Source organism: Rhamphochromis longiceps, linkage group LG10 (assembly GCF_057381845.1).
Source record: "Rhamphochromis longiceps isolate RC_006_pf linkage group LG10, R_longiceps_female_GT1.1, whole genome shotgun sequence".
NCBI classification, from domain to species: domain Eukaryota; kingdom Metazoa; phylum Chordata; class Actinopteri; order Cichliformes; family Cichlidae; genus Rhamphochromis; species Rhamphochromis longiceps.
In genome coordinates, this window is record NC_140566.1 from 22,005,371 (window position 1) to 22,018,221 (window position 12,851).

Consider the following 12,851-nt stretch of genomic DNA (forward strand, 5'->3'; position numbering starts at 1 on the left):
TATTCAGTCATTGGGCTCCTTATCACCATACTCTCATGTAAGTACTCCCCCACCTCTTTGTGTAATGGTTGAGAAGGTAATCCTTACTCTAAAGTATTAAATACAAAAAGAAAATAGATGTAACCGGTTTTAATTTTAGAACTCAAAACAGTAAAGTTGAGTGATATCAAACACCGGCAACATTTGAATACAAAAAGACATAGTTTGATATTTTGGGACATAATTTTGTACCCTTGAGATATACCATCTTAATTAGTAAACTTTAGAAGTGCTGGTAGGTGGATTTTGTTCCCATCAGGCTGCATGCTTCCTCTGATTCCAGTCTACATGCTACGCTAACCTAACCACTTTCATATTTAATGCGCATCTATTTATATGCTAATATTATTGTTTCAGTCTTGGCATGAAGGAAAGTAACCATCCAAGTATTTCTTTAATTTGTGCCATCATTGTAACGGCACCGTGATAGTCTTCACTGTCTGTGTTTAGACTACATCTGCACATGTTTGTGCACTAGGACTGCTAGCAGCATACACACCATGTAGGTTAATAAACTGCTGTCAGCATGATTAAAACTGTGTTGTGGAAGTAACCTTGTGGTCTACTTTACTGCCTTTAGTAAATTAAAGCACATTACTCAGACAGCCTCTAAAGCAGCCTTTCCTTTCAGGATCTCTTGGATGGCATGGAGTTAAGAACAAGACGTTCCTCCAGCTCCCCCTATACCGACTCACCTGCACACAGTCGTCACGGAGGCTCCCCACTGCATTATTATGTCCCTGGTAATACTCCCACTCAAGCAAAGACACACACACACACACACACACACGCACACACAGAGAAAAATAGCTGGATAGAAAGTCTTTGTGTGGGTGCAACTCACATTTGCATGCACATGTAATCCATCGGGTTATTTGTCAGTGTATCTTTCAATACCCTGTCTGTCTTACTGTTTGTGGATGTGGGTCATTGATGCTTTGGTTTCTCTCATTGTGATTGGCTGGGCTGAGTGCAGGCAGTGAAAGTGGCAGGAGTTCTCCTTATTATAGTCAGCCAGAGCCCAGGTGTGCTACACCCACCAACACCTTCCAAGGCCCCAAGCATTTCCATGTGCCAGGTAGGCCGTTACTGTGTATGTAGCCCTGACCCTAACCTGTTAACTAACCAAAACTTCACCACGTCAGACCAAAACTAATCCACAGTTCACTGATGGACCTCATTTGTTATTACTATATATCAGCTATAGCAGCTGTTCTCCTGCATTCATGCACACAGGTTTTAATTGGATTAAAATAATAATTTGATATTTTGTTGTCATTTTTGAAATAAAAAAATCCTTTATAGTCATGGCAAAAAAGTACACTGTCTCAAGTCTAAGGTTTTACATATGAGGACATAATAAAAAACAAGGTGGTCCTGAGCAGGTGTTAGAATGAGGTAAATACAACCTCAGATGGACAACAAGCAACTAACTAACAACAGCTGAGCCAAAATGTAGAAGCTGTGTGTGAAAGAGAAAATACGGTCCATGATTCAGTCGCTTGTAGAATCACCGTTAGTAAATTGAAGTAAACATTTTCTATACAACATTATTCATCTCTCACATCATTGTAGAGGAATTTCTGCTCACTCTGCTTGACAGCGTTGCCTCAGTTCATTGAAGTTTGTGGGCATTCATTCATGGACAGCTCTTTGAAAGTCCCACCACAGCATTTTATTCAGGTTGAGGTCTGGACTTTGTCTTGGCCAAAGCAACCTAGATTCTTTTCTTTTTCAACCATCCTCTCATATATTTTCTGCTGTGCTCGTTTATTGTCCTGGTGCATGACCAAATTTCTCTCAAGCGTTAGCTGTCAGAGGAGTTCAAGGTTCCCAGGTCCAGTGGCTGCAAAACAAACCCAAATCATCACCCCTCTACCACTGTGCTTGACAGTTGGTATGCTGTGTTTGATTTTTACCAAACATGGTGCATTATGTGCACTATAGCCAAATACCCACAGTTTAGTCTCATCTGTCCAAAAGCCATTGTTCCAAAGGTATTGAGGGTTTTCCAGATTCACCTTTGCAAACCTGAGCCATGGTATAATATTAATATTTAGAAATAATCAGCTTTTTCCTGGCACTTCTGTTATCTTTTTTGCCATTGTGTTAATACATCTGAATGCTCTAGACCGTGGGTGTCAAACATAAGGCCTGGGGCCAGAATCGGCCCAGGAAAGACTCCAATCCGGTCCACTGGACGGCTTTGAATCTCCTCCTTTGTGAAGGAGGGGATTGCTTTTGGACTTTTAACTGTATTTTCATAACTTTTAAAGTTTTTCCTCTCAATAAATATCTCCTACATTTCCATTAGTACTACAACAAGTAGTTAAGTAATTGATAATAAAACACAGAAAATGTACTGTTTTTTCCACTATCTACTATCAAAATTGAGCTACAAGACCTTTTCTGTAATTTTATATATTTATTGATTTGTGGTGACAGATTTCAGGGGATCCATGGGTGAGGGGGCGGGTAGGCGACATCGACGCCCAAGTTTGTGAATATGATAAGTGACATAGGAGTTTCAGATAGGTGTATAGCTGTATCTAGGAGGCTGAGGGGGTAGCACTATTTTTGTTTTTGTTAATGTTCTTTTTTTTTTTTTTTGTTATAATGTCGTGATAGTAAAAACCTTAAAATTCAGGATTTACTTTCTTTTTACCATGACTGTAACTAAAGAGTAAATTTGAATATTGAGTAATTATTGTGATGGAAGAACAGTCTTCTTGCTGGTTCCAATTTATCTACCCCCCTAAAAAATGAGTCACAAAAAAGTAATTTGAGATATTAATTACTAATGAGCACGATCCATCCATCATCATCTAGAAAGAGGAACAAAAGTTTTTCTGTAATTCATTCATTTTCATCTTTTTTTATTTTCTTTTATCCTTTTGCCTTTGTCCTTATTTCATTGATGTTTTAACAACCATACAATGTATTAATCCTCCTCTCTCATTGACCAATGGGCACTCTTTGTCTATTTTGTCTTTCTCATTTGCAGCTTTTGTGTAACATACGAGTACTTTAGTACTGTCATCTTGCAACAAATATCGGTTAATTTTATTTTAAGAGCCCATCAACCCTCCACTTTAACAACTTAACGCCTCTCTCCTCTCTGAATGCTTCACTCTGTCTTTGCTCCCTTCACTATAAAAGGCCTCTTCTTCTCAATATGAGCTGCATATTTGATTTCCCTCCATCATTCCCTCTTCCTGCCCCCACTCCATTTCTCAATTTGTGTTTCCTCAAGCTTTTTTTCCTCTCGCCAGCCCTGAAACAGCATTTCCTGCTTACTTTCAACAGAGTACGAAATGTATCTGCTGGATGCTTTTATTCAAAGTGTCTCAGAGTGTCATGTGCATACACATTTAGTGCATACAAATAAGGTTGCAAACTTGGTTGCATTTGTGGCACACAGTGTGAATGGAAATGTTTTCTGTTTTTTTCATTATTTATTGTTGTATTAAAGGCTTAAAGGCATTTATAGTTTACTGTGGCATGTTGTTGTGGCGCTTTCCTGTTCTTGTCTCTTCTTAGTTTTTTCTTTTTAATTTGGATCAACTTTAATTGCTCTCCACCCTCATCTTTATTCTTGTGCCGCCTGCTTTTCTTTCCTGTATTAAGCCTGGGAAGCTGTATTAATCAACCTCGGCATGTTAGTCAGGTTGTCTGGATGCAAGGCAGCACCTCTGCAGTACCAGTTTATCACCTGTTCTGTCAGCTTCTGTCGTGCTTAAGACTGTAAATGTATACAACTAATTCGGTGGGGGAGGTTAAACAAGGAAAGCCAGAATATTTAACTCCTCCGCTCTCCTCTGTGCACTGCATACTGGGATTTTGTACGGGAAGGTGATTGGTATAGTTTTACCTTTATATACAGTTTGCATGATATCTTTAAAGAAATGTGAGGTTAATTTAATTAATTATCTCATTAATTGTTGGTGTAAAGCTATGCATTGAGGTACTGGTGTTCTCCCCAGAAATGGTGTCCCTCTCTGGGGAAAAGCAAGTGATGCTAACAACACAAATAGTGCAACTAATGAAAAAAAATTGAAGGAGGAAGTGTCGCTGTGGCAGGTGATGCAGCAGGTTCAGCTTCAGTTGTATGAGATTAAAGATGAAAAAATGGTGGATGATGGTTGACATAATGTGGAAATACATTTTTCCCCTCCCTGCATCTGAGCAAATTCTAGACTTCTGTAAAAAAAATTATTACTGATGACTATAGTTCTGATAATCAGCATTTCTGTCAAGGCAAACGTATCCGACCTACCTTCGTTTCACCTTTGTCAAGTGTGGTGAAGGAAAATGACCTCAGTGTTGTGAGAAGAAAATGTCATTGATTTGGAGGTCTAGTCAGTAGTTTTGAGCTTGGGTTTGTGTTATAAAAGCATATGTTTTAGGTTTACTTCCTGTATGTTCTCACCTGTACCTCGTTCCCCACCATCAGTGTTCACAACATATGGTATATTCCTGTTCCCTTTCTTCCTGTGTGCACCTTCTTTGGTCTCCTGTTTTCCTTTGCTTACGTTTTTTATTTTGGATTTCTGTTAATGCCACATTATGGATTTTTAACATTTTGGACTTTGATTTTACCCTGAATAAAAATCTTGCTTTGTAATTCAAGTGTGCCATTCACAGCTCTGCACTCAACATTGCACATTAGGGCCATGATGTCACCCTAATGATTTTTCAGATCACCATACAGCTACAGAAGACACCTTCAGCACCAACTGTGGCAAATTAACATTCAGAAGCAGACCCCTCCTGTCAGTCTTTCTGAAGTCAGTGGAGATTAAGAAAAGATCACTAATATCATTATTTCAACATTGGGAGTTGGTAAGAAACACAACATCGTCATCAGTAATAAGAATTGCAAAAAGCTAGGAGACAGGAAAGAAATCTCACATGAAAGGCAACGAGGTTCTTGATTAGAATCTTTGCTAATGATATAGATCAGAGATGTCAGATTCATTTTACATCATGGGCCACATACAACCCATTTTAAGTGGGCAAGACTAGAAACTGTCACCAAGTGCTTGGTCAAAGCAAGCACTTGTTTGATTGTTGGGTTTTTTTCTGTATTATTGTAGACTCTTTACCTTACAATACAACGTGCCTTGAGGCGACTCTTCTTGTGATTTGGCACTATTTAAGTAAAATAGAACTGAATTGAATGGATGCCAGTCATGTAGATGGAGGGATTACCTACACTGAAGTTGAACTTTCCTTTGAGAAGACTTTTTTTACTACCATTCAGCAGCTCAGTTGTGACTCCCTGAAGAGCCCTATAGGCAACAAAAAAAAGGAGAGAGAGATGTTAGGGTTTGCTAAGAAATCAGAGACCAGCTTCACTTCACTGTACAAACTATAAAAATAGCTGAATCTTTTAAATACATTTAAGGATGGTCTGGAAGCCATTATTCATTATATTCAGACTTTCAATAACTCGCACTATTGGACAATTTAGGCCTTTGTGTCTAGAGGAAGAAAAAGCAGATCATCTTTGTTGCAGATGCTATTTCATGGGATAAGCTGTTGTATTCAAATACTGCTATATTGTTGAAAATAAGAGGACTTAGCAGCTACGTCACTGTACAAAGAGGCATTAGGCAGGGTTGGCCCCTATGTGGTCAGCCATATGCTGTTGCCTTTTAAATCAGCTTAGATGGGGTCTCACAGGTTTAACCTTTGCTGCAGTTTCACGTACATGAACTAATGTGCCTGCTTATGCTGATGATGCAGCTGTGTTGATTACTCGTCATAACAATTCTGCACATGATCGTATAAAACACCACTAAAATATGTGAGCACACCCTTTCCAAGAGTTAACTGGTTGAAGAAGGCTCGAGATGTAAATGGCAGCTGGCACTTCCATCTAGGATGCACTGGAGCAGAAAGGGATGAAAAAAAATTGTGTTTTTGGAAAAATTATATTCTGAAAAGAAACTGACAGGGTTCTGAGGAGAAAAATCATTGCCCAAACCATCTAGCAACAGTTTGACTATAGGATGAGGTATTTGGTTGTGAATTATTTTGTTGCCACTTGACTGTTGTTGAACCTTCAAGTACACTTTTAAAGGAAATACAAATAGGACTGGCTAACTTTTTCTTGGGAGGATATCACTGGCTCAGATGTGCATTTCTGTTGTCACCTCTGTGTGAAGGTGGGCAGAGTCCGGTGGTTGCTTTTCTCTGAATAGAGTTCATGTGGATGATTGTATCGATTTTGGAGTGATAGAAATGTCCTCTGCAGAGTAACTTGTGGATCACTTGATCTCACTTTCTGAACATATTTATGTGTTGTAGCCACACTATGTACAGGTTGGGGTTGTAAATATGTACAGTAGCTTTCCTTTGTGGGATCAATAAAGTATCTGTCTAATTGTACAAAGAAATTGGTTTATTAAAGAATTAGTTAAAGGTCAAAGTTCTCCTCTTCTCTGAATGTTTATTTTGCTTTTTCTCACCAACTGACTCTCTTTTGTTCTCAGCTTCTGAAGAAACTAACATCTATAGAAAACCACCCATCTACAAGAGAGAAGGTTGGTTAATTGGTCAAATTTTTGTGATTTCAAAACCTTTTTTGGGGCTGTGTATCTGTCCAGTTAGTTGATTCTTGTGTTCATTGTAGCATAGTCTTAGTGTGATAGTTCTGTGTGTCTGATTTAAAGAACCAGTTACAGAAAAGATCTGAGTTAAAGCTGCAGTATAGATTTATGGACACACTTCTTTGTTGTCTGTAATCTGCTACCTCTGATTAGATTCAGTCTTCTTAGGATTTTCTCAACATGGAAACACTCAGAATAAATGAAAGAATTTCTTCTGGACCCTTACACAGCCTTAAAGTAGCTGCAGTTTGACCCATCCCGTTCAGTTAAAAAGTTTATGGTGTGAATTAACTCTAATTTTGTTCCCCAATTTTTCAGCTCTTGTCAGTTGTCCACTAGATAAGTTTCACCTTCTGAAACTAGAAAGGTTGATGGCCTTTGGGTACTGATCACTTGTCCCTGTTAAGTAGGCTTTGGTTGGAATGGGGTAAACGGTCTATGAAAAGCCTAAGAAATACATGTTTAAAATGCAATTTCATAGTGAAAAATGATAAAACTACAAGAAATGAACCCAACATAAAGCAAGATGGCAGACACAAAGCAAAGCACCTCTTGGGGTAAACCGACAAACTGACAAAGGGGACAATACGGGACCACGCACACACACACACACACACACACACACACACACACACACACACACACACAGAGGGGTGACTGGAGGTAAAGCACAGGTGGGAACAAGGCACAGGTGAAAGCAATAATTTGGCAGATAGTCACAGCAGAGAAAAAGACCATGAAATAAAATTAGAGGTGTGGTTGTGCAGTTAATGTTGCTTAGGAAGGTTTCTAACAAATAGAAGTGACCCGGAAGTATCTGTATGGCAGCCATAATAACAAATCAAATTCTCCACCTGCTAAGAAAAGACCCTTCCTTTATTACGTGCAACAAACCATCCAACTGTTCACCAAAACAATGACTGTGATTTAGGCCTAAACCAAACTGATGGTGATTTTGGTCACATAAATGTTAACACTAAGTGTGTGTTTCTCATTTTTGAGTCAATTCAATCACTAATTTCACTTATATGAACTATATCAAAGTGTGTTTAAGATATACATGAGTCATGTCTGTGGTTGTATTGCCACCCTTTAGATTGATCATCATCATATGATATACATTTTTACTCGGGGCTAGCTGGGAAAGGCTCCAGCCTAAGTTGTTGATGGAGGGAATTTTACTTCGGTCACAGAAAATTTCAACAGTAGGTAGGATAAGAGTTACTGTATCATTGGTTAGGCAGGAAAAAAATAATAAAATAAGATTCATTTAATTTTATAGAATTTCAGCCTTTTTTACTAGTTCTTCTTGTAATTTAGTAATTTAGTCCAGCTATGGGACATTGTAGTTTTAACATGGTACACCATTTACAAATATGTGCATTCAGATTCTCTGAGTAAAAAGCTTTCCTTTTCCTGTTTCCTTATAAGTTCTTCTGGACACCTTTCCTTGATGTTTTCCATCAAAATCAGGTAAAAGGAAGGAGGAGTCAATTTTAGGACTACTTGATTATTATCCATAAAAAGAGACATGAGAAACTAACCTTCACTTCATATCAAAAAGAAGTGACCAAGAGACAAATAATACAGAGTAAAGATTAAATATGATGCCAGAGGCAGAAGAACAGATGAGGCTGGAGAAACTAAAAATATTAAAAACAGTAAAAATAGCCAATCTGTTACACCACCACTGCAGCCATTGTCTGTGCTTCTCAGTTTTGCTGTCATGTATCTGTTGGAGGAGGACTCATATGGAGACTCTTAAGGCAGCAGCATAAATTGAAAACACACCTTTACTTAAATAGGTTGAAAAGTACAAACTATAAATATTAAGGACTATACAGGAATCCAACAATTTAGGCACAGAAGACACAATAACAGACACTGTACAAGGACTGACAGAAAGATGCCATTATATATACACAAGGGGGGGGGGGATTAGCTGAAGTGAACACAGCTGAGGGAAATGAGACACAGGTGAACATAATCTACAGTGGCTTGTAAAAGTATTCGGCCCCCTTGAACTTTTCCACATTTTGTCACATTGCAGCCACAAACATGAATCAATTTTATTGGAATTCCACGTGAAAGACCAACACAAAGCGGTGTACACGTGAGAAGTGGAACGAAAATCATACATGATTCCGAACATTTTTTACAAATAAATAACTGCAAATTGGGGTGTGCGTAATTATTCAGCCCCCTTTGGTCTGAGTGCAGTCAGTTGTCCATAGACATTGCCTGATGAGTGCTAATGACTAAATAGAGTGCACCTGTGTGTAATCTAATGTCAGTACAAATACAGCTGCTCTGTGACGCCTCAGAGGTTGTCTAAGAGAATATTGGGAGCAACAACACCATGAAGTCCAAAGAACACACCAGACAGGTCAGGGATAAAGTTAGTGAGAAATTCAAAGCAGGCTTAGGCTACAAAAAGATTTCCCAAGCCTTGAACATCCCACAGAGCACTGTTCAAGCGATCATTCAGAAATGGAAGGAGTATGGTATGGCAGTATGTATGTATGTATGTATGTATGGAAATAATGCGTTACCGCCCATCTCTGCTAACAACTGGGGGACGGAGACGGAAACTTAAGAAGACTTAAGAAACTCAAGATATAAACAGACCTCAGATTATAAAAAGTAACCACAACTCAAGACTAAAAGCTCAAAAACTTACTTAAAATATAAAATTCAGAGAGCCATAAACTTTATAAAATGCAAAACTATGCTTTTTCCATATTTCCTTTTGCGCTTCTTCATCTTCAAGATGAGTTCCAGCGTCACTCCCTTTCCTGAGCAGCTCAATTTTTCAAACAATCGACACTGGAGTTGAACATAACCGCATCAATTTTAAGATATGAGCTGTTGACTGTTTGGAGAACTGAATGCAAATGCCTCTCCGTAGCTTCTATGTAGGTTGATTTCTGCCAGCCCCTTTCTCTGTATGACCAAATATCTCATAAGTCAGAAGACCATTCAGTGAGTTCCCAGATTGACCTTAATATGACTGAATCTTGTATCACCCAGTCACACTGACTAGCCTGCTCAGTTTTTTAGCGTTCTAGCCAAATGCTACCTCATGAGACTTTTGGAAAAATGCACATACTAAATCACAGTCAGAGCTGATGGATTGGTGCATTCCTAATTATGACAGTAGCATTCCCCATACATCATGTTGATAAAGTTGCTTTAAGGTTACTTGGCTCAACTATAAAGGTATGCAAACTTGAGGTGGATGTAAAGTTTGATCGCAGTTTTGATACAGCCACATCAAACCTGTGATTACAGATTCCGCTGGTGGAACTGAGAGAAGCAGTGCCAAATAGTGTCTAGATGATCTATCTGTGCTCACATGGCAGGTCCAACAGAGTTACAGTTCTTCTGAAAGACCTCTGCATGATTTACATTGCGCCACAAAGTGCTGACAAGCCTCTCTCTCTCCTGTTGGGCAGTCTGCAAACTGGGCTGTGTGGATGTGGATTTACATTTACACCATTAATCATGTATAGAGCAGATTTCATATTAAGGCAAAATACCATAATCAGGTGTATATACGATACATTGATACCATAATGTGTTATAGGCAGATGTGGCTGCACGTCTGCCTATAACACTATGCAATAACACTATTTCATCTATTTCCTCACATGTCATCTACCACATCTAGATATACCACAGAAGGAATCACAAATAAAATGTTTTAGCAGCTCCAGCTGTATCAAATGATCTAAGTCAGGCCAAAAATACATTGCATCTGTTTTGGTGCATCTGAAAGGTAGCATCAGTTTTAGATGTAAAATGATACTAAAAATGGGGGTGAGGTGGAGCCATATTGCACTTGATCAAATGCTTAAGTTAAATGAATACTCAAATTAAATTAAAAAAAAAACATCACAATACAAAAATGATAACAAATACGCACAAACAGATGGATTTTATTTGTCCTTCAAAGAAGAAAAATGCCATTCATGTATACACATGATTAGTTTACAGTGGCCCTGAAGGTACAAATGCACTGCGTCTTAAGAAAACACCAGCAAATAGAAAAATGCTCAAAAAGCACACAAAAGACAAGGGCCGTTTGGGGAAACAACAGTGTGATGGACCAGCTGCAGAAGTGACAAACTAGCAGTTAATAGCAAACATGAATCTACAGTGTTATATGAATCATCTGATTAAAAAAAAACACCATGCGTGTGTCTTTTTCACATCTTTTCTACAGTCATTTGTGGTTTAGTTTCTGTCACGTGTGCAGCTGTGCTGTCACATTACTGTCTTCCAAAAACACTCCATTGTGTTTTGTGATTTCCTGTTTCCATTGTGGTTTGTGTGCTTTTACAGTGTTTTTCTGTTTGCTGGCATTTTTCTTAATTACTTCTTGTGAGATTTCAGCCCTAACAGAAACTTTACACACTTGTATAATACCTTAAAGTGTTTCATTCTGTTCATATTTTTTATTCAGAGTCAGCATTATCGCCTGCTTGAAGTTTTGTATCACACCCCCTCCCATTGTCTCTGACCTCTTTTCGATTTTCCATTCCCCTGTTTTTGATGCGTCTCCCCTCTTCTCCTCCTTTCCTCTCACATACTGTGCTCTCTCCCCTCTCTGTAAATATATGCACTACTTCATCTGTCTTGTTTCTCTTGCAGTCACGCATCAGCAAACACGTTGGTCAGAAAATCATTTTAAAGCCAACAATGGGAGGGGGGGAAAAAAGACACTTTCATTAAACAAGAACATCTTTAAGGCTTTCTACCCATATAGACGTTTCACTTCTGGTTGTTTTGTTGTTATTTCTAGCATGAAATTCAGCACAAGATCCTAGGACAAAAAGATTTTCTGTCACAAATCAAATGTTCAAAGTGTGTCTTTAACAATAAATTTAAAAAAATACCCTCAACAGCTTCTCTAATTATCTTCCTGTCAGAAATATCAGCCTCTCCAACAGCCAATAAGAGTAGGACCAATGACAATCTCACCAATTCAAATCGCCTTTCCACCTCAAACTGTAACAGCATTTATCACCCGAACTCCAACTACTACCCATATACTGGCTCTCCAAAAGGTAAAGCACCTTCTACTTAACAGCATGTTTTACTGCTATACACAAACTGAACCCAGAGAGCCAAGTGACAGTTTTTTCACTTTGATGTTCACTTTTTCAGTCTTCTCACTTGCTCCCTGTTACCTTTCATTTCCTCCATCTCTCTGTCTAGTCTCCAGGGTGAGGAGGTTTTCATCTGGAGGAGAGGAGGATGGACTGAATCATAATATAAACAGGGTAAAAATACATCTGTTGCTTCTTCCTGTTATATTTTAAGTGAGGGTTAATATTTAATGAACCAGTTAATTAAATGCTTCTTTCCAGCCTCACTTGACATGATACAAAGTGATGCCCCTGTACTCCTCTCTTCTTCTGTCCTCACATCCTTTATCCTGCATTATTCCATCACCATCTGTCAACTCATGCACCCATCCCACTCAATCAACTCTTATTACTCCATCTATCTGTCCTTTTGTTCCACCTTGTTTTCCCATCTCTCTTTGTTCCTCCCCTCTGCTCTACTTTCCTTCACTCCATGCAGGGAATTGGCAGATTGATCCTGAAGGAGGAGATGAAGGCACGAGCAGGTTGTCACGACAATGACCAGTGGGGTAGCAGACACAGCTCCCGCTGTAGCAGCAAGGAGGCGCTGAGCAATCTGGGATACAGCTCCCTTAATGGCTGTAAGTGTGTGTGTGTGTACATGTGTTTATTTACATCTTGAATATGCCAGTAAGCTGATCAACTTTATTTACCATGCATTGTCACATGACAGTAGGTTAGGCTCGTAATCTTGTCTTTAGTATGATGAATTTGATGTGGGATTTTTTGCAGATATATTAGTAAAAGTCTATATTGTAATTCATTATAGAAAAAACAAACTAAGTCTGATGATTTTAAGAGGTGGTGCCATGGCTATAAGTTGATTAGCTGGAGTAAAGCAGAAATATTCAAGTGGATGTATTCTGCTTTTTTCTTATTTTATGGTGTATATATATAAATACTGTTACACTGGTGAATGCTCACATTAAACGTGGCTAAAGTTTGAAATAATGAGGTCAACACAGGCTTCAGATGGCTCTAAATGCACAGTTTTTTATACTCGTATTTTCATATGACATCACTGAGAGCAAATATCCCTTATATGGTC

The 12,851-nt window shown here is 38.6% G+C and overlaps 1 protein-coding gene across 4 annotated transcripts in view; it reads left to right on the plus strand.

The window, feature by feature from the left end:
• Positions 1-12,851, plus strand: part of LOC146660897 (actin-binding LIM protein 3-like) — a 55,547-nt gene that overhangs the window by 31,555 nt on the left and 11,141 nt on the right. For 3 of the 4 annotated variants that reach the window (XM_085420949.1, XM_085420952.1, XM_085420950.1), the window contains 7 exons: positions 8-37; positions 671-782; positions 1,016-1,117; positions 6,537-6,587; positions 11,585-11,722; positions 11,874-11,938; positions 12,243-12,384. In XM_085420949.1, coding sequence (XP_085277075.1) covers positions 8-37; positions 671-782; positions 1,016-1,117; positions 6,537-6,587; positions 11,585-11,722; positions 11,874-11,938; positions 12,243-12,384 — 640 coding nt within the window. The remainder of the gene's footprint in view (positions 1-7; positions 38-670; positions 783-1,015; positions 1,118-6,536; positions 6,588-11,584; positions 11,723-11,873; positions 11,939-12,242; positions 12,385-12,851) is intronic. The other variant, XM_085420951.1, reaches the window with a different exon arrangement.